We start from the raw sequence: 19,890 nt of genomic DNA on the forward strand, positions 1-19,890 counted from the left end.
TCTAAAGTACCAATTCAATAATATTTTTAGAAACAGCATGAAATAACAAAATGAATCATCTTGATGAAATTTAACTGCATAGTGTTTTATCAATGAATACTAACCATTGATTATCATCTAGGAAATGTGGTAAGGCTCATATTCTCATGAGAAAATCTTTCTGTAGAGCAAATCTACAAATATGCCAACTCTACCCACATTTAAAAGCAATTTTAATTAGGAGATTTCTATTACTATTGATAATATTTCTCCAACTCACTCCCTGATACATAGGAAACAAGTTAACATTCTCAAATCTGAACAAATTTGTACCATGTCCTAACCCTGCATGCTGTTGGCAGAGACACATGAAAAAATGTAAATGGACTATCCATCTGGATTTTGATGGGGATATATGGAATGTGTTTGATAAAAATAAGCTTTTAACTAATTTTTTTATTTGATAAAAGCGAAATATTAAGGAAATTTTAATACTGAGTTGAAGAAAAAGTTGGCAACATGACAGTTTCGTTCTGTCTATATTTTCATCTTGTGTGGAAAATATAGATCGATAGCTACTTTCCTTTTTCTCATGATCATTTGTAGAGAGGGAGAAGCTGAAAATGGAGGATTTTTGCGACCTTCTTTCCATGAGACTAAACTCAACTATTTCAATCTTCTTTACCTCAAGTATTTAATTTATAAATTAAAAATTAAACTTAAAGAGAATGTAACATATTTATATATTATGGTTTAATTTTAACTAATAATCAGAGGTTATCTTAAAAAAAGGAAAAAAAGATGGGGCGCCTGGGTGGCTCAGTTGGTTAAACGGCTGACTTCGGCTCAGGTCATGATCTCATGGTCCGTGAGTTCGAGCCCTGCGTCGGGCTCTGTGCTGACAGCTCAGAGCCTGGAGCCTGCTTCTGTTTCTGTGTCTCCCTCTCTCTCTGCCCCTCCCCTATCCGCGCTCTGTTTCTCTCTGCCTTTCAAAAATGAATAAATGTTAAAAAAAAATTAAAAAAAGAAAAAAAGAAAAAAGAAACAAAAATTAGAAATGATTTTTAAAAATCATTGATTTCTTCAAGGAATACCTAGAAAACTACAAAATGTAACATTTTATAAATTATTCTCTCCTGGGGCATATGTATAAATAGTTCTCTATGATTCTTTAAAGTATTCAACAGAAAAAAAGGTTTATTTTAATAATTATAAATTTCTTGCCTTTGTTTTTTTTTTCCCTAGGATTTTGAGGAATCACAGATACATATATACAGGCTAGATTCCAAAATTTACACGATATTTTTGGGTTGTTTTAGCATGATGCTCATGGGTAAAATAGCCTTTGTCACTAGCCAGCATTAGATGTAACATTGGACCCTCTGGGTAAGCCACTGAATTAGTAAACAAAATTGATAGGAATAACATTAAATCAGGTGTAAGAAATTTTGATAAGAAAAATGAAGTCATACGTAGAAGACAATGATATATTAAACCATCTATAGGCATATGTGCACATGCACACAGGCACACACCACAGCTTGGATTTCTACAGTAGCTGTAGCATAGACTCTAATGTCGACTCTTGTCGACTCTTGGTCCCATGAACAGCAATACTCCTTTATTTATGGGTTTGTGGGTATGAAGAATCAAACCCCAGGACATTTATTCAGAATATTTATGAACTGTGCCTAATAGCAAAATGCAGAGTTTTTTCTTCTTAGTTCAAAATGGTTTGTATTTTTAAACTCAACACTATAGCCAGACTCAACAAGAGTTTAGAGAAAATTAGTATAAACAAATTGAAATAGAACAGGACGTGCAGATTAGGGATTAGAGTGACCCCAACTGAGTTTTTCTGTTTATTACTTGGATCAAAGTACAATGAAGACAAAGAATGGCCTAATTTTAATGCCAGTGACCTCAGAATAACCAGCCCTGCAAAGTATCATTTTTCCACTTCCAGGATTTCTCTTGGGAATTCAAATAAAAATTGGTTCCTTTCCTCCTCTGAGAGGACATCTGGAGAGTTTATCAATGGATAGGAATTTGTCTCTCACTGTGAAGAGCCTGTGATGTCTCTTCATGCGCACCAAGGGAATGTGGGCTTTTTGAGCAGCTGCAGGCATTGGGTTTTTTTTTTTTTTTTTTTTTTAGACCCAGCCCCAGACTTGGGTCTGAAGGGGAAATTTATAGGCTGGGTGATGTGCACTGTGAGCTCACACTTTTACTAGACAAATTAGATAGGTTTCAATCCATGCAGCTGTAAACGATGTCCTGCAGAGTTCCACCTGATCTTTTACAGCTTTTCATAAATCAGTACCTACTGGCCGCAGACCGCAGTCATTAAAAAGAAATCATGGAAATTACATGTTTGCTCAGGGGAAGCAAAAAATAACTTTCCTCCCCTTCTCTCTCCCTCCTTGTATTTAGGTTTGTGAATTATTCTTTTATGGGTTTTCATACTGTTGCATTAAAGACATATACATATATTTTCTTCTGATTAACTCCTATTTTACCTGCAAAAGGTTTCATACCAATTAGCACCTGATATTGGGTACCCAATGTCAATAAACAACTGTCACTCCCAAGAATATATTCTCATAATGATGTTACTTCAATATTGCTTTAGAATTCCAAACCACTAGGATTGAACGTTATCTTTTTATAACATGAAAAGACTCCTTTTGGTATACAAAGGACTTTATCTTTCATGAATAAAAACAGTAATGAATACACATTCCCTGAATAAGTAAGTGGATGCCAACTGAGTTTAGAAGTAAATATCAATAATACTGGAGATGTATGTTATACCACTGTAATTATCTACTTATTGTCTGTTGTTCTGAACAGTTTCAGGAAATATATTTACTCAAGAATAGTTTCTTAAAGGCAGAATATTAATTATATCTATCTTTATTATTGTCTTAAATTAGTAATCTAATTTTCCAATATCTTTTATAATTTATTGTTAATTTTTTAAATTTGAAATGGTGCCTTCTCATCATATTTCAGGGGGAAAATCTTTTATTTACCAATTTTTTAAAATGTGGATTTATTGCAATCTTGATCTTTTTATATCTAACATTAAAAATTCCAGATAAAGTTTAAGCAAATTTAATTTGTCATCAGTAACTAAGAATCCTTTTTGAGTATATAGAGTTCCCAACAGGGGAGTAGGATATACACGACACATTAAGGTGAAGTACAGTTGCTGTGTTTATTTTAATTATCTTTAGGCCTTAAGGATAAGAATCTTAGCAGTTATAGCTATTACAGCTGGTTTAATTCCTCCCAGTGGCAAAATTACCTACTTTGATTTTTAAGATTAAAAAAAAATCACCTGGGTATTTGGCATATTTGCTTCCCTCTAAAAAGTTCTGTATAATATTTGATTAGTGAGGAAAGTCACCCTGTCAGTTTCAGAATTGGAGGTCAAAGTCACATTGAGAAATAGACTGTTTTTTTGGTTGTTAGACTTCTTTTAAAGGATGCAGTAGTTGTCAAAATACTCTCAAAAAGAATTATATTTTGTTCTCTTAGCGATCAGAAGCTTTGATTCATACTAATTTAGTGCCATTAACAGGGAAAAATTACTAGTATTGCTTCATTTATCTTGCAAGTTAATAAATATGAGTCCCTTTAAAGATAGTGATCGATGCAATGGAACAATATAGTTAAATCATTTCAGTAAGTTAACTAAGTACAGCTGGATCTCCAGAACTTCATTGTGCGATCTGAAGAGAAACCAGAGGATCCAGAACTTCATTGTAAATTACTATTAAATATATTGTTTAAGATCTTATGCCATGAGGGGTGCCTGGGTGGCTCAGTCGGTTAAGCGTCCAACTTAGGCTCGGGTCATGGTCTCACAGTTTGTGAGCTGGAGCTGTGCACTGGGCTCTGTGCTGACAGCTCAGAGCCTGGAGCCTGCTTCAGATTCTGTGTCTCATTCTCTCTCTGCCCCTCCCCCACGTGTGCTCTATCTCTGTCTCTCAAAAATAAATAAAAATGTAAACAAACAAAAAGATTTTATGCCATGAATTTGGTTGCCTTCACTTTAGACCTCCATTCTAAATATATGGAATGTATTTAATTCTTTATAACAAAAATGTGTTTTCCATAAATTTATAATACTATTAAATAATATAACTGCCTGGAGTATGAAAATTCTGTGAATTTAAAAATAATTGATCTATTTCATTTTATATACAAAAGTATCCAAAAATTAAAGAGGCCATCTTATTGCCTGAATGGAAGTGAATTAATTCATCTCTCATATTTCTCTATTGTTAATCTTCTTTATTTTTAATTTAGCTATATTCATAGAAATAATTTATTTAAATTCAGGAGCTATATCTTATATACAATGTAAAGGCATTTGAATATATAATATAAAAATGTATATCATGAAATTAATTTAAATAGTATAAAACTAATCCTTCAAAATAGTCTCTTTTAAAAAATGAATTTTGTATATTTCTCCTATCTGTATAACTAAATTACATGTTAGGAAGTAAGAGAAAATTTATCACTGTAAGACCATTTTCAATTTATTTTTATAGAACTGTTTTCTATCAAGAACTTTTAAAAAAATTATTTAAATCCAAGTTAGTTAACATATAGTATAATAATGGTTTCAGGAGTAGAATTTAGCGATTCATCACTTACATGTAACACCTAGATCTTATCCCAACAAGTATCCTTCTTAATGCCCATCACCCATTTAGCCTGTTCCCCCACCCAACACCCTTCCAGCAACCCTTGGTTTGTTCTCTGTATTTAAGATTCTCTTACAGTTCGCATCCCTCTTTGTTTTTATCTTATTTTTCCTTCCATTCCCCTATGTTCATCTGTTTTGTTTCTTAAATTCCACAGGTGAGTGAAATCATATGATATTTTTCTGACTTACTTTGCTTAGCATTATACATCCTAGTTCCATCCACATTGTTGCAAATGGGAAGATTTCATTCTTTTTTATTGCTGAGTAATATTCCATCGTATATATATACCACATCTCCTTTATCTATTTGTCAGTCAGTGGACATTTGGGCTCTTTCCATAATTTGGCTATTGTTGATAGCACTGCTATAAACATTGGGGTGCATGTGCCACTTCAAATCAGGATTTTTGTATCCTTTGGATAAATACCTAGTAGCACAATTGGTGGGTCATAGGGTATCTCCATTTTAAACTTTTTGAGGAACCTCCATACTGTTTTCCAGAGTGGCTGCACCAGTTTTCATTCCCACCAGCAGTGCAAAAGGGTTCCTCTTGCTCTGCATCCTCGCCCACATCTGTCGTTGCCTGAGTTGTTGATTTTAGCCATTCTGACAGGTGTTAGGTGGTATCTCATTGTGATTTTGATTTGTATTTCTCTGATGATGAGTCATGGTGAACACCTTTTTATCTGTCTGTTAGCCATCTGGATGTCTTCTTTAGAAAAGTGTCTGTTCATGTCTTCTGCCCATTTCTTCACTGGATTATTTGTTTTTGGGTGTTGAGTTTGATGAGTTCTTTATAGATTTTGAATAGTAACCCCTTATTTAATATGCCATTTGCAAATATCTTCTTTCATTCCATCTGTTGTCTTTTGGTCTTGTTGATTGTTTCCTTTGGTGTGCAGAAGCTTTTTATCTTGGTGAAGTCCCAGTAGTTCATTTTTGCTGTTGTTTTCCTTGCCTCCATAGACATGTTTAGTAAGAAGTTGCTGTGGGTCAGGTCAAAGAGATTGTTGCCTGTTTTCTCCTCTAGGCTTTTGATGGTTTTCTATCTTGCATTTAGGTTTTTCATTCATTTTGAGTTCATTTTTGTGGATGGTTGTAAGAAAGTGGTCCATGTTCATTCTTCTGCATGTTGCTGTCCAGTTTTCCCAACACCATTTGCTGCCTTTATTCCATTGGATATTCTTTCCTGCTTTGTCAAAGATGAGTTGGCCATATGTTTATGGGTCCATTTCTGGGTTCTCTATTCTGTTCCATTGATCTGAGTGTCTTTTTTGTGCCAGTACCATACTGTCTTGATGATTACAGCTTTCTAATACAGCTTGTCAAAAACTTCTTTAAGAAAGATTTCTTCAATTCTTAAAACGGGAGGGAGTTTTATTTTTACCATTTTATACATGTGCATTATATTTATATTTTTTTCTAAATTTCTCAAAAACACTGTCTTCACCCTGCTTATTCATTATTTAATTATAACTAAACCTCTTAAAATTTTGTATCTCATTTATCACTCTAAAATAATCAAAATATTCCTCTAAAAAGAAACCAATGTTATGCTCACTGTTTAACTGAATGGCTTTTTTTCTTCAGTTGTATTTTTTTTTTTTTCAATGTTTATTTATTTTTGGGACAGAGAGAGACAGAGCATGAACGGGGGAGGGGCAGAGAGAGAGGGAGACACAGAATCAGAAACAGGCTCCAGGCTCTGAGCCATCAGCCCAGAGCCCGACGCGGGGCTCGAACTCACGGACCGCGAGATCGTGACCTGGCTGAAGTCGGACGCTTAACCGACTGCGCCACCCAGGCGCCCCGTCTTCAGTTGTATTTTTGTTTGCTCACTCTTCAGCAGCCTTTGATAACACACTTCATTCTATCCACTTTTGGAAAATTCCTTGAGCTGTGGATTCCGTAATGGTCTAAGTCACATTTGTAATTCTATTCCTTGTTTCTACTAACCATTTCATATTCTTCTGCTCTGTGATTGGTACTGTTCCCCACAGCTTAAAGAGACCATTTTCTTTCTCTCTGGGTAGAAGTTTATGCAGTGACTTACTGTTTTGAGATAGTTTTGAATGTTGCATACTGTTTTTCTTTTAGGATTTCCATCCAATGGCATTAATTGGCTCCACAATCCCCTCATAAGGTGCCTGAAATCCCCATGAGCTACCATCGCATCCTATTACATAGCATGGAAGCATATACCCATTTCAATTATCTTCTTGGTTCTTGCACACATTTTAGTTAGTGACTTCTGGACTAAATGACTGAGGCATTTTAGAAGTTTCAGAAAGATTCCTAGATAATAGGGCACCCCAGAGGCAGCAAGGAGAAGCTCAAAAGTTCAATCTGGAAGATTGGGAGGAGGGATGACTCATTGGCGACCTGTATGAACCAACATTCCTGGAGTGTTCAGAGATTAAAATCTCTATTTGGAGATTAAAATCTCTTGATAATCCAAGGGCACCTGGGTGGCTCAGTTGGTTAAGTGTCTGGCTCTTGATTTTGGCTCAGGTCCTGATCTCATGGTGTGTCAGTTCGAGTCCTGCAACCGGCTCTGTATTGATGGTGCAGAGACTGCTTGGGGTTCTTTCTCTCCACTCCTCCTCTCCTCCTTGCGTTCTCTTTCTCTCTCTTTTAAAATAAATAAACTTAAAAAAATATAAAAAAATCTCTTCAAAACCCATGAGATAAGAGAACTTTAACCTGAAATTAAAATTTTAGAAAAAATAGGTATATTTATGGTAAAACCTAGCATTCCTAGATTGAGATTTGTACTATTAAGCAAGTTTCTATGAGGTTTTTTTTTTTCTTTATAGAGAGAAGGTTCTAAATTGATTATCCAGTTTTAATGGCTCCCCAGTTTGAGATGTAAACTTCTAGTTTCTTGTAGGACTTGGTCTCATTGTTCCAAAATGCTCATCTGCCTTGCAGACCTGTTCTTCCTAATGCCCTTCCTATGCTGTCAGCGAAAGCACTGTTCTTATCGTCCTCCATGTTCAAAACCTGGAAGTACTCTCCGATATTTTCCCTGTCACTCTGCACATCTCATTGGCCACCATGTCCTATAATACTTCAGGAAATTTTTTTGAATTCACATCTTTTCTTTTTATTTCCTCTGCTCTACTCTAGAGGAAGTCCTTTCTTAGACTACTGAAATCAATCACCTTCAAAATCCTTATTACGAACCTCTTCACCTCCAGTTCTTAGGTATAGCTGCCAGAGAATTATTCCATAGGCACAGAACTACATATCCTTTAAGTATCTTCAATGGCTCCTCTTTTCCTCAAAGACAAAAGTTCATTTTTTTGTTTTTTGTTTTTTTTTAGAGACAGACATACAGACAGACAATTTCAAGTGGGCTCCACGCTCAGTGTGGAGCCTGATTAGAGCTTGATCTCACGGACCATGAGATCATGACCTGAGCTGAAATCAAGTCACCTGACTGAGCCACTGAGGCGCCCCCAAAGCCCAGATTTCTAATGACATTAAATCTTCCATTATATGATGAAATAATCGATCAGGCCCTTTCTTCATACTATATTCCAGCAGAATTGTATTATGCAATAAAATTTGGAAGGATCCTAAGTTTTTGTGTGTCTTTCTTTTTTGCACAGTGTTCCCCTAGTATTAACGCTGTTATGTGCTCACAGAAATTTCATCCACCGTTCAGAAGGTACTTCTTCTCTGCAACTGATCACCACAGGGCATAGTACAATGCCTTGCACAAAGTAACTGCTAAATAAAACATCTGTGGTTTCATAGTGATGTACTGTCTAAACTTCAAATTCATGTATGTCTCCTCCAATTATACTACTTTTAGGAAAAGAAATCAATTACTAGAAGACAAACATGGCATAAAATTTAATATAACTTCCCTTCTCTCCTTACCACCGTTTCCAACATCCAAGTAGGTTTTTAGTAGGCACACCTTGTCCACGGGCTCATATACCTTGCCACTTCCAGCAGTGATACTCACCAAGAAACTCTTAGTGTAAGACTCTCTGGGAAAGATTCTGTTACGAATCATCAACTCTACTGAAGGCTCAGAAGTGAAATGATGCATTATAGAAGGATTTCTGTAATAATATATGAAATAAAGTTTGCCACAAAACTAACTTGACTCAGGATGACTCTGGAAAACATCATGTCTATAGGAATGATAGAATAATGTTATTTTTCCATAGGACTTTCTAGGCATAACTCTGTACATTGATCTAGAGAAGTCATTCAGAAACTTGAAGTCTTGGTGTCATTCACAAACTCAGATTGTGATGGGCTCCTAGTGTGTTTGGAGGAGGATGTTTTTGAAGTTGAGGTGGCAGAAAAACATGAAATTTTGCTGAGAAGGAAATTTTAAGCTTTTAGTATTATGACTAACATCTGCAGAAACCTACACAATGAATAGAAAAAAAAAACCCTAGAATATTCCCTAAAAATCGTGTATCTATTGAAATGGACATTTATTATTTTAGAAAATGTATACTCATGTACTTAATAGATATTATTGAATTCCCAGTACCAACCCGCTACTGGTAATACAAGAGAAGCATGGCATCGAATCTCACAGGGCTTAAGATTATCGGAGAAATAGAGACTTAAAAAGAGAAAACACACAACTGAGTTAAAACTGTGATGGCACTCTGTATAAAAAATAATGGTGTGGGCCTTTACAGGATGTTGACAGAGAATGCCTCAATCACTACAAGTTGCAGAAGAGGGAGGAAGGGACGAAACTGAGAATCTAACATAAGGAGAACAGCATGTGCTACTGTCTTCATACCTGAAATGCCTTGGCCTTCTGAAGGAACTTGACGCTGGCCACTGAGGCTAGAGTGTTATTTAAGTGGAAGTGGCACAGAGATTGGAAGCTTGCAATGCCCCTCTCTTCACACTTTTCGCCCTCCCTCCACAAAGCAGCCATGTAAATCAAATCACGCTGCTTCTCTGCTTTAAATGCCTTAATGGATTCCTCATGTTTTTCAAAAAAAAAAATTCCAAAGTCCTCACATGGCCTGGGTAGCCTCAAGTGCTCTGGCTTCTGTTTGCTTTCTCAGACTCATGACAGACTCTTCCTTCCCCTACTGCTCTTCAGTTATGTTGTCCTTCTGCCACTTTCTAGAACCCTCCAAACTCATTTGCAGTTGCTTTTTCTTATGCCGAGTACTTTTTTTTAGGAATGTGCGTGTGTGTGTGTGTGTGTGTGTGTGTGTGTGTGTGTGTGGAGGGGGGTAGGGCTCTTTAAACAGCCGGCTCTTTTTCTTTCTTTAGGTCTTAGCTCAAATGTCTCTCCACAGAGGGTTCTTGCCCAATCACCCTTTTACTATCTATCACAACTATCTATTTATTTCCTTCCTATAATCTGTGCTTGTCTAATGTCTCTTGTACATCCTCTGTATTTTAAGCTCTGGCAAGGTAGGGACCATTTTTGCCTTCTCCAGCATTCTCCAGAGTCTACACATGTCTAGCACATAGTATACTAGCATATATGTATACTAGCATACAATAAACAGTTGTTGAAATATGAAGAAAGTAACCTTTGAATAAAAGAAATGACATCGGAAAAGCAGGGCTATTTACGTTGTCAACAAGAGTCTAGATTTTTTTCCAGTTCAAAATTGGTTATAAAAAGGTGACTGAAATTAAATCACATATTTTTTTAAGTTTATTGATTAATTTTGAGAGAGAGAGAGAGAGAGACAGAGACAGAGAGAGAGAGAGAGAGAGAGAGAGACAGCACGAGCAGGAGAGAGATAGAGAGAGACAGGGGACACAGAATTCCAAGCAGACTCCACAGTGTCAGTGCAGAGCCCAATGCGGGGCTCGAACTCACAAACCATGAGAACATGACCTGAGCCAAAAGCAAGAGTCATTTACTGAGCCACGTAGGCACCCCAAATTCCATGTATTTTGATAAGAAAATTCAGAAGGCTATGTGCAAAGATGAATGAAAGATGAATGAATGAAAGAATGAAAGTAAGAATGAATGAAAGAATGAAAGCAGGGCGACAAGTCAGGAGACCACTGCAGTGTCTCAGCCAGAGGGGTAAACAGTCATAGCAGATGGGGTTTGCAGTGGAAAGGGAGAGGGACGGATCATGCTGATCCAGTGACCTTCTAGAATCAAAGTGTGGAGGGCAAGAAAGAGGTGCGAAGAATTAGTCTAATCCTGACTGGGCAAATGAATAGGTGCTGGTATATTAAACTAAATTAGGAAAGTGGTGGAAGGACGAGGCTACCAGGAGAAAATAAAAACATAAAATTTCAGAATATTAAGTTTGAGATGACTGTGAAACTTATTTGAGAAGTATGGCCATGAAGGCTCGCAGATAAATAAGGAAGGAGTTGGCAGAGATGTGAGGCCGGCAGAGGTAATGTTGGTAAACAGCATTTCCTAAGTTGCCTTTATGACAACAATCACCTGAAGTTTTTATCAAGCATCCAAATTCCATTCCCCTTTCCTAGACATTCTGGATCAGTAGTTGGGTGAGACCTGGATAGCTGAATGTTTAATTAGCTCCTCCCAGTGATTCTTCTTGCCAGGGAAATTTGAGAAACAATGTAATAGAACATATTTCTATAACAATGGTTCTGCCAACAAAAGGACCTGGATATGCAAGGGAGAAGGAGAGGGAGAAAGAGGGAAGCAAGGGACAGAAAGGAAGGATTTGCCTCTGACAAATAGAGGGACACTTCCTCTCTTCCTCTCTTGTAATTAGAGAAAGAGAGGGGGAGAAAAAGATAAGACGCACGGGTGCGGGCACCAGTCATTTTTTGTTTTGCTGCTGGAATTTCCCATTTGATGGCTTGCATTTTCTTGATGAAGTGTGTGGCAAGGGCATCACCGAAAAATTATAGGGGGAAGGGAATGAGTTTAATCAGTTATGATAAAGGATGAAATAATCATTGTCAAAGTGGGAAAGCAAGTTTTCTGAAGGAAAAATAAATATTTTCTTGACATTGTTGCATGGCAACTTGTTTGTTACTAATAAATTTACAATGATGCAATCCACCCACTTGTGTGTTTTAATGGCAATAAGTAAACCTATAAACATAATTTCTAAGACTTTTATATTTAAGTGAATCAAGATGTATGACACTTATTAGAAAAATATTTTCACGAAAATTACATGTTTTCTGACAAAATACACAGAATTTATTCAAGTATTAAAGAATATATATTAGGAGAGGGGCGCCTGAGTGGCTAAGTTAGTTAAGCAAAGCCTGATTGGGATTCTCTCTCCTTCTTTCTCTCTGCTCCTCCCCTGCTCACGCTTGCTCTCTCTTTCTCAAAATACATAAACATTTAAAAAAGAATATATATTAAGAGAAATAATATTAAATTTCAATAAGAATGGAAAAATGAACTTAAGAAGTATGCTAAAATTTGGATATCCTGGCACACTACAATATGATATTAACACCATTTTTCCATGCAGAAGTGGAGTTAAATATCCCTTGATCCTATTAGATGGGTCGGTTTTTATATTGATAATACCATCCTATGGAAATGGTCTGAATGTTTTCTTTATGATATGGAAATAATTGAAAAATGTGGAGTTTTTTTTTTTCTCTAGGATTGATATTGAGTAAGGATAAAAAGAAATGGCTTCGGGGTACAAAACAAGGACCCTATGGCTCAGGGAAGGATGGGTTTGTTATGCTGTTGGTTGTCAAACTGTCAGTTGGATATCCAAAAGAGTCTATAGTTTCTCTCTGTGAAGATTGGGATAGAGATTCATTCTTACAGGATAAATTATGAGTAGTTTTTCCTACAAGAATATGTCATCAAGTTGAATCTAGTGACCCTTAAATGCTATTTTCAACAAATAATCTATAAATTTTAGATACTGATATTAAGACTTTGGTTCAGATTCCCCTTATTCATTTTATCCAAATATAGTGCAAAAGCTGGATCATGTATGTTCAAAAGAATGGTTCCTTTTAATGTCAAAAAAATCATATACGCGATTATAAAGTGCAACAGCAAATGCTCTATCAGTTTGAAAGTCATAATTCTTGGTGATTATCAATAAAGACAGCAAAAAAGAAAGAAATTCTTACCAGTAAGGCAGTATTTTATATCTTTTACACATGAGTCACAGTAAATCATCACTATGTAGCATTTATACATGTCACTTAATACTGTGGATTTCTAGGCACACGAAGTGTAGTTCTTTTACTAAAACCATATAACCGTCCTATAAGAGCACATATCATTAGAATGTAAAAGAATTGTTCTCTTATATGTACAATGAGAATATAAATCATTAAACATGACAGTTAGCTTTGCCTTTAGTTTCACTAGGAAGTACTAAATATATTAACACTTCTTTGTTCTCGTGGCCCCTGGCAAAATTCATCTCTTCTTCCCTATTTCTTTAATTGCACTTTTTAAGATACATTTTCACTGCCATTTCCCAACATCATGAGGAGAACTGAGTGATTCTTAACTAGGCGGGAGATGCATAAAACCTAATGGATGTCATGCATTCTGGGTTGCATTATGGCTATCATGTACTGACATTTGTGTTGCAGTCTGGGGACACCAACACTTTCGTTCTCAGTTTTCTTCTCTACGATGTCTAACAAAGCTGTTGGCACATGATATGGGTTAAACAAACTTTGTTTAATTACACGGTGGGGGAAACTGCATTCTGCTAGCCGGTGCAATATTTTAGAAGCATTTTTATTTTTGAAGCTTTATTTTAAATGAGGAATGAATCAGGACTTCACTAGGATTTACCACCACTCAAGATTTCATTTTTTTTTCCTTTAAAATAATTTTGTTTAAACAGTAGAGAGTGAAAAGGAGCTATGTGTCTGGGGTTCCTATTTTCCAAAGACTTAAACATAAGCCTGAATGTAGACTAATTCCTAGTCAAGATGGACGTTAGAAATATCTCTGAATCTTACCATCATGGATAATTCCTCTTGGAAGATTTTTTTTTAAAGAAAGAAAAAAAAAGACACTTTTCTCCATTACTCGGGAATACAAGTTTCAAAGAATGCAATGAGGAAGGTGGGAGGAAAAAAAACATTAATACACTGGAGATAGAAAATACATCAATTTCAGAGTGAGTGCAGAATGTAAAATCTAAGTGTCACCTTGCTGCTGCACTGGTGATGATCTTCAGGCTGCCCGGGTTCCGGATAAGCTTGTCCAGAATGCTGACAATCTGCTCAAACTTGGGTCTGTTGTTTCTGTCTTTCTGCCAGCAGTCCAGCATCAGCTGGTACAATGCAGCTGGGCAGTCCATGGGGGGCGGCAGCCGATAGCCTTCATCCACAGCTTTGATCACCTGTGTGAGAAGCAGTTTCCAGGGACTTAAGAGCTGAGACTCCTTTCATTTTCCATGGGCAAGGCACACCAAGATGAATATTTTAAAGTTAAGTGAGAAAGTTCTCATTTAGTTGCTGGAAAGGATAACAGCTTATCAAATACGTAAGAGATTATTCATAACTGGAAATGTTATACACAGGAAGATCGACAGAGAAAGTGAATGTAGGAAAGAAGCGTTTGTAAAGATACTTTGCAGAATAAAATCAAAAGAAACATTCTATGTTATAGGAAACTCAGAGTTACAAAGAAACTATTACTTGGTAATACAGATGTATGTGGAATATTGTTCATATATGAATGAGTGCAGAGAAAGTCTGCAGATTTCAGTTGGACTGAATTCAAACGGTACCTTTCAAGTCATAGTAAATTCCTTAGGTAAAATCCTATGTGCTGAACCATGAAGTAACTATTTGTACTTTGTATTTGTACTTTTAAATCACCCAAAACAGTGATTTTTCAAACTTACTGTGTATCAGAATAATCTGGAGGACTTATTAATACAAAGATGGCTCTCCTCTGATTTGTCAGTCTCGAGGAAGGCCTGAGAATTTGCATTACTGCAAATTCCCAGGCCACGCTAGAGGTGGTAGTCCAGAGACCTCACTTTGAGATCCTCTAATATAGAGAAGATTGGGAAAATAGAGACGTAGAAGAGTCCGATTTTCCCAGCACTGTCACAGAAAACAGCTTGACTAGAGAAGTACAGAAAGGTTTTTATATCCAAATACAGTAAAAGTGGTTTTGTATGTAGTGAGTAGGAAATGACTAAAAGCATCTCAGCTTTCCATCTTAGGAATCTGTAAGATCCAGCTCATAGTCTCCGGCTAAGCATAAAGAAAAATCTCTGAGTGTTGATCCCATGTCAATAGCATCCTTTTACGAAGCATTTGCAAAGCATCACTTACAAAAACACAAATCCTTTTGAAAAATCACATCACAGTTACCACAGAAAGTTAAAGATCATTTTTCCATCCAGACACTTCAGGGTGTGTAGCTAAATTCGTGTGCAAGTTTAATACATGAAGAGAAACAACATACTGCAGATTGGCTGTTTTGTCTGACTTTGGGAAATACTATGTTTAAGGAAACAAAATGATGGCACAGATCATTAATTAAACCTACGAAGGGTGGCAGTAATGTGGTTTATTAATATTACATAGAAGCACTTTTGTAGCAAAAATACTTCAAACAGTCCCCTATAACGTTTTGGTTATCTTTGCGGTCACTTATTTCCTTACATTCTTGCGACAAATGTCTTCATTTTCTCTCATTTCTAAACCCCTGCTTAAGGAAAACATGTAAAGTTGTAAAAGCAACTCAATTAATATCCTTGCAAGACCTGGAAACTATTTCATTTCTTCTAAGTATTCTGTTTCAATGTCACAAACTGGGAGCCACCTGGTTTCATTATGCTCCACTTCCTTGCACAGCTTGATCTCTTAATCTGAACCCATAATTCATTGACTACAAATACTTACATCCTGATTGGACATCTCCCAGTATGGTCTCTCTCCATAGGACATCACCTCCCAGAGAACAATCCCGTAACTCCACACATCGCTGGCTGACGTGAACTTGCGGTAAGCTATAGCTTCTGGTGATGTCCATCGGATCGGGATCTTGCCTCCCTTTTAATATAAAATCATGTACATGCACGATCAATGCATAAACTAGTTAACATATAATATAAAACCCGACTGCAGTTGAGTGCTTCTCTTCTGAAGTGGAATATGGGTTTCTGCTGAGATATCTTGATATTCTATTTAAAATTTTTTTTAATGTTTATTTATTTTGGGGAAAGAGAGACAGAGCATGAGCAGAGGAGGGGTAGAGAGAGAGAGGGAGACACAGAATCTGAAACAGGCTCCAGGTTCTGAGCTGTCAGCACAGAACCAGATGCGGGGTCGAACTCGGGAACAGCAAGATCACGACCTAGGCCAAAGTCTGACATGCAACCAAGTGAGCCGCCCAGCTGCCCCTTGATATTCTATTTTAATATTAAGCAGAAGTGAGTGGCATACCATGTACTGAGGTGTTTACCTCCAATCATCAAGGAAAGGCAAACATTTAAAAACTGCTCAACTACTGCTGGTTTATATCAACTATGGCACATTAATTACTCATGTGCAACACAGTGACCCAAAGTAGATGTGCTAAATACTATCTTAGAATTGAATGAGGTATCCTGAGTCAACCTTTATTGATTTAGCATAGATTTATGCTTGACCAAGCAATCTTAGTTCAGAATACAAGTTAATACTTGTAAAGAACTTATACCATTCCTCGACACAAAAGTTCTCGTTGACATTTGTTTACTAAATAAATTCAAAATAAAATTATACTTCTAAAAAACTCTCTTCGGTACCCAGTGCTTCACTGCATCATTAATGGCTGAAGTACCTTCCATGTCCTAGGTAGACACCATATGAACCAGATAGATATAATGACTACATTCCCAGAACTTATAGTCTGGAGGAGAATATTGCTTCTCTGAGTTATGGGAGGTATGAAGGTATGACTCCCATGGAATTTGCTCTCAGTTTAATAAATACGTTTAATAAAAATGTGTTGACTAGCAACCATATGGGAAGTATTATGCTAGTCACTCCGGGTGAGACAAAAATAAATAACACACTAGCCCTTCTGTTGGGAAAATATCACGCAAATAGGAATGATAATTAGTTGTTTTGAATAACGAAATGCAGAAAGAAATAAGAATCTAGTACTTTGTTTTCCAACTTTACTATGTATGTGAATCATCTGGAGCTTGTGCCCATGGAAATTCTGATTCAGTAGTTGCAGAGTGTAACCATGGTCTGCGTGTCTAAAAAGCTCCAGGTGATGCTGACCACGCCGGTCATGGACCTCGCAGTGAGTTAGGAACAGTAGCAGAGACAGCTGTGATGCAGAACAAGGGCCTGAGATGCTCACTAGAGAGACCGAGGAGGTCACATATGGATTGAGCCTTACAGGATGTACAAGTTTTTCATACAAGTAGTAGCTTTGTCCTATATGTTGCCATACATAAAATTCTTGTACCCAAACTATAATTTGAAATCCTCTGCCTATGAAAAGCTAAATAGATCATAAAGCTGAAGATAATGAGCATGAGCCCCATGAGCCTGTACTCACTGCAGAGAGCAATGGTCTTGCTTAGACACATTATCTTGGCAAATGTGCCGGGTAGGCATTCAACAAGTGCTCACTGACTTGAATTGAATTACCTTTCCCTAAATACGTGCTATTCTGTTTTTTCTTGGGAAGCTTTTTTCCCTGTCTGCCTTCTGTACCTAGTAAACTTAGTTGAACATCCTGGTCAAATGTAAACTCATTGGTGGAACATTTGGAAATGTTCCAGGCCAAGTTGGTCACTCCATGTTCTGTGATCCTTCTACCTTTTAATTATCTCGTGTAGACTGGGATGTTCAGAGGAGTTATAGGCTTGCTTCCTTTATCTCTGCATTCCCGTAGTTTAAAACAGGAGTCCGACTTTCAAGCTCTCCTGTTTACAACCTTGTTTCCTGGAGGTATGTGTGTATTTGTTGAGAGAGAGGACCATGTTATGGGCTTAGAGTGGTAGATTTTACTGAAGATATTTAATGATTTTGAGCATTTACAGCCTATTTTTAGAAAATAATACATTGAGCCTAGTTTTTCAGAAAATGTATAAATACTAAGAATGAACCTGTGAATAGCATAATAATAGCTTTAAAAAATCATACTATTTATGTCTTCCTTCCAAGCATGCTATTTAACAATGCTGTTATTTCCATAATAATAGTAAATATAAGAATTACTGAACAACAAGTTTTTACAGTATCTACAAAATTATGAAAATATCTCCCAGGGTATTGCATGGATTAAAAATTTTAGAGTCTGAAGAATGATTTAAAGATTTTCATTTGGCCCCATAGATAATATGCATCTTCTACCAACTGTTTCAATATTAGTATTGTAGGTACTCTACCAGCCTAAAACCTAAATTTATCACTGATAACTTAATAAACATTATTGTTTCTTAATATGAATATTACACTATTCCTTTGTAGGATGAGTAAATACAATTTTTAAACATAAAAATTAATGCATGGCTGAGACTCATACGCTGACTGAAAGTAAATGACCTATGTAACTGCGAGGTGAGTATGTCTATTTATGAGTTTACTCCAAAGACATCTTAGCAAAACAAAATTAAAAAATCAAAAATAAAATGGCCATGCATGTCTAAAATTTAGAGCACTGGGAGAAAAGAAAATTTCAAGTGTTAGATCGACAGCAAATGAGAATAACATTTTAACAGGAGTAAAAGTCATACCATTCATTGCATTCTGTTTGTGATATCTCAAAGTTCAACATTCTAGGCCTTGTGGCAGATGGCTGGTCTGTTGCATATTGCATATTGCATATTTTTTTTTCACAAATGGCAATGTGTTCTACATTGCCCCATGCAACTTGCAGTCCAGTATGGATAGGAGAGATTATCAAGTACTTGAGAGGGATATTTGATCTTCGTTCCCATTTTTTACACATTCTTTACACATGTTAGGTAATTTCACAACAAGCTCTCTCTACAGTAGCACTACGGATACTTCAGACCAAATTATTTGTTGTGGGGGCTGTCTTGTGCATTGAAAGATGTTTAGTAGCATCCCTGGCCTTTACCCACTAGATAACATTAGCATCCCTCCAACTGTGACAGCCAAAAATGCCTCAAGACAATGCCAAATATCCCCTAGGAGGAAAATTATCCTCACTTGAAAACTACTGGTTTAGATGGTATGTGACAAGCTTTAATTAGCAAGGGAAAATCATTCAGATGAGGTCCAGGATTTATCTGGGGTTTTATATAGACTAAATGGAATTATCTTTTTCTTTTTTTAACACCATTCCTGTACTTTCCATGGATATTTTTATTTATGTTCTTGTCAAGTAAGGGTCAAGTTCAACAGAGCTAATCTTCTTATACTTGGGTTTTGGTAAATATAACAGTATCTCTTTGAGATATTTTCCTCTGTTTTTAATTATTTTTATGTTTTTAATGTTTTTGTTATTTTATTTTCTCCTTTCTTTTTACCTTTCTTCCATTCTTTTATTCAAAAATAGGATAACTTCCTATTGATAGTGAAACTTTTCTTTATTAAATGGAGGTATATATGACCAAAGAGTTTAGTAAAAAATAAGTTTTTACTTCAAGAGCAAACACTATCTGTGGCTACAAAAGCACAAATGTCATTGACATAGACACTGGATGCCAGTCCTTGAGGGCCCAATTCGGTTCTGAAACATGGATGAAAGAAGAACCCATACATTTTAGTACAGTCTAACTTCCCGATAAGGCTGTCTGCCTTCAAGTTAAATATCTGTAGATCTGAGACTATCAAAATAAAATAAAATGAATCTATAAGAATTGACTAAATTTTTTTTTAAAATTTTTTTTTTTTCAACGTTTATTTATTTTTGGGACAGAGAGAGACAGAGCATGAATGAGGGAGGGGCAGAGAGAGAGGGAGACACAGAATCGGAAACAGGCTCCAGGCTCTGAGCTATCAGCCCAGAGCCCGACGCGGGGCTCGAACTCACGGACCGCGAGATCGTGACCTGGCTGAAGTCGGACGCTCAACCGACTGCGCCACCCAGGCGCCCCAAGAATTGACTAAATTTTTTACAAGTCGCCCATTGTAGAGTTTATTCATACTTTTTCTCTTGACTGATCACAAAAGTTCCTCTCCACACCCACCTACTCCCCACCTCAACAAATTCAAGCTCATATTGTTTGACATTTTTTTTTTCTTTTTCAGGTCCAGAAATTGCTTTCTCCATTACATATGTTGGGGTGTATTTTGAAAT

General features: G+C 36.5%; 1 protein-coding gene across 3 annotated transcripts in view; it reads right to left on the reverse strand.

Annotated features, from left to right (window-relative positions):
- Positions 1-19,890, reverse strand: part of EPHA3 (EPH receptor A3) — a 360,579-nt gene that overhangs the window by 11,897 nt on the left and 328,792 nt on the right. For all 3 annotated transcript variants that reach the window (XM_086675678.1, XM_025913295.2, XM_086675679.1), the window contains exons 14-15: positions 15,522-15,671; positions 13,809-14,002 (exon numbers count right to left, since the gene is read on the reverse strand). In XM_086675678.1, the coding sequence (XP_086531804.1) occupies positions 13,809-14,002; positions 15,522-15,671 (344 nt within the window). The remainder of the gene's footprint in view (positions 1-13,808; positions 14,003-15,521; positions 15,672-19,890) is intronic.

The sequence above is a fragment of the Puma concolor genome, chromosome C2 (genome assembly GCF_028749965.1).
Source record: "Puma concolor isolate L17-30 chromosome C2, mPumCon1.1.hap2, whole genome shotgun sequence".
NCBI lineage: Eukaryota > Metazoa > Chordata > Mammalia > Carnivora > Felidae > Puma > Puma concolor.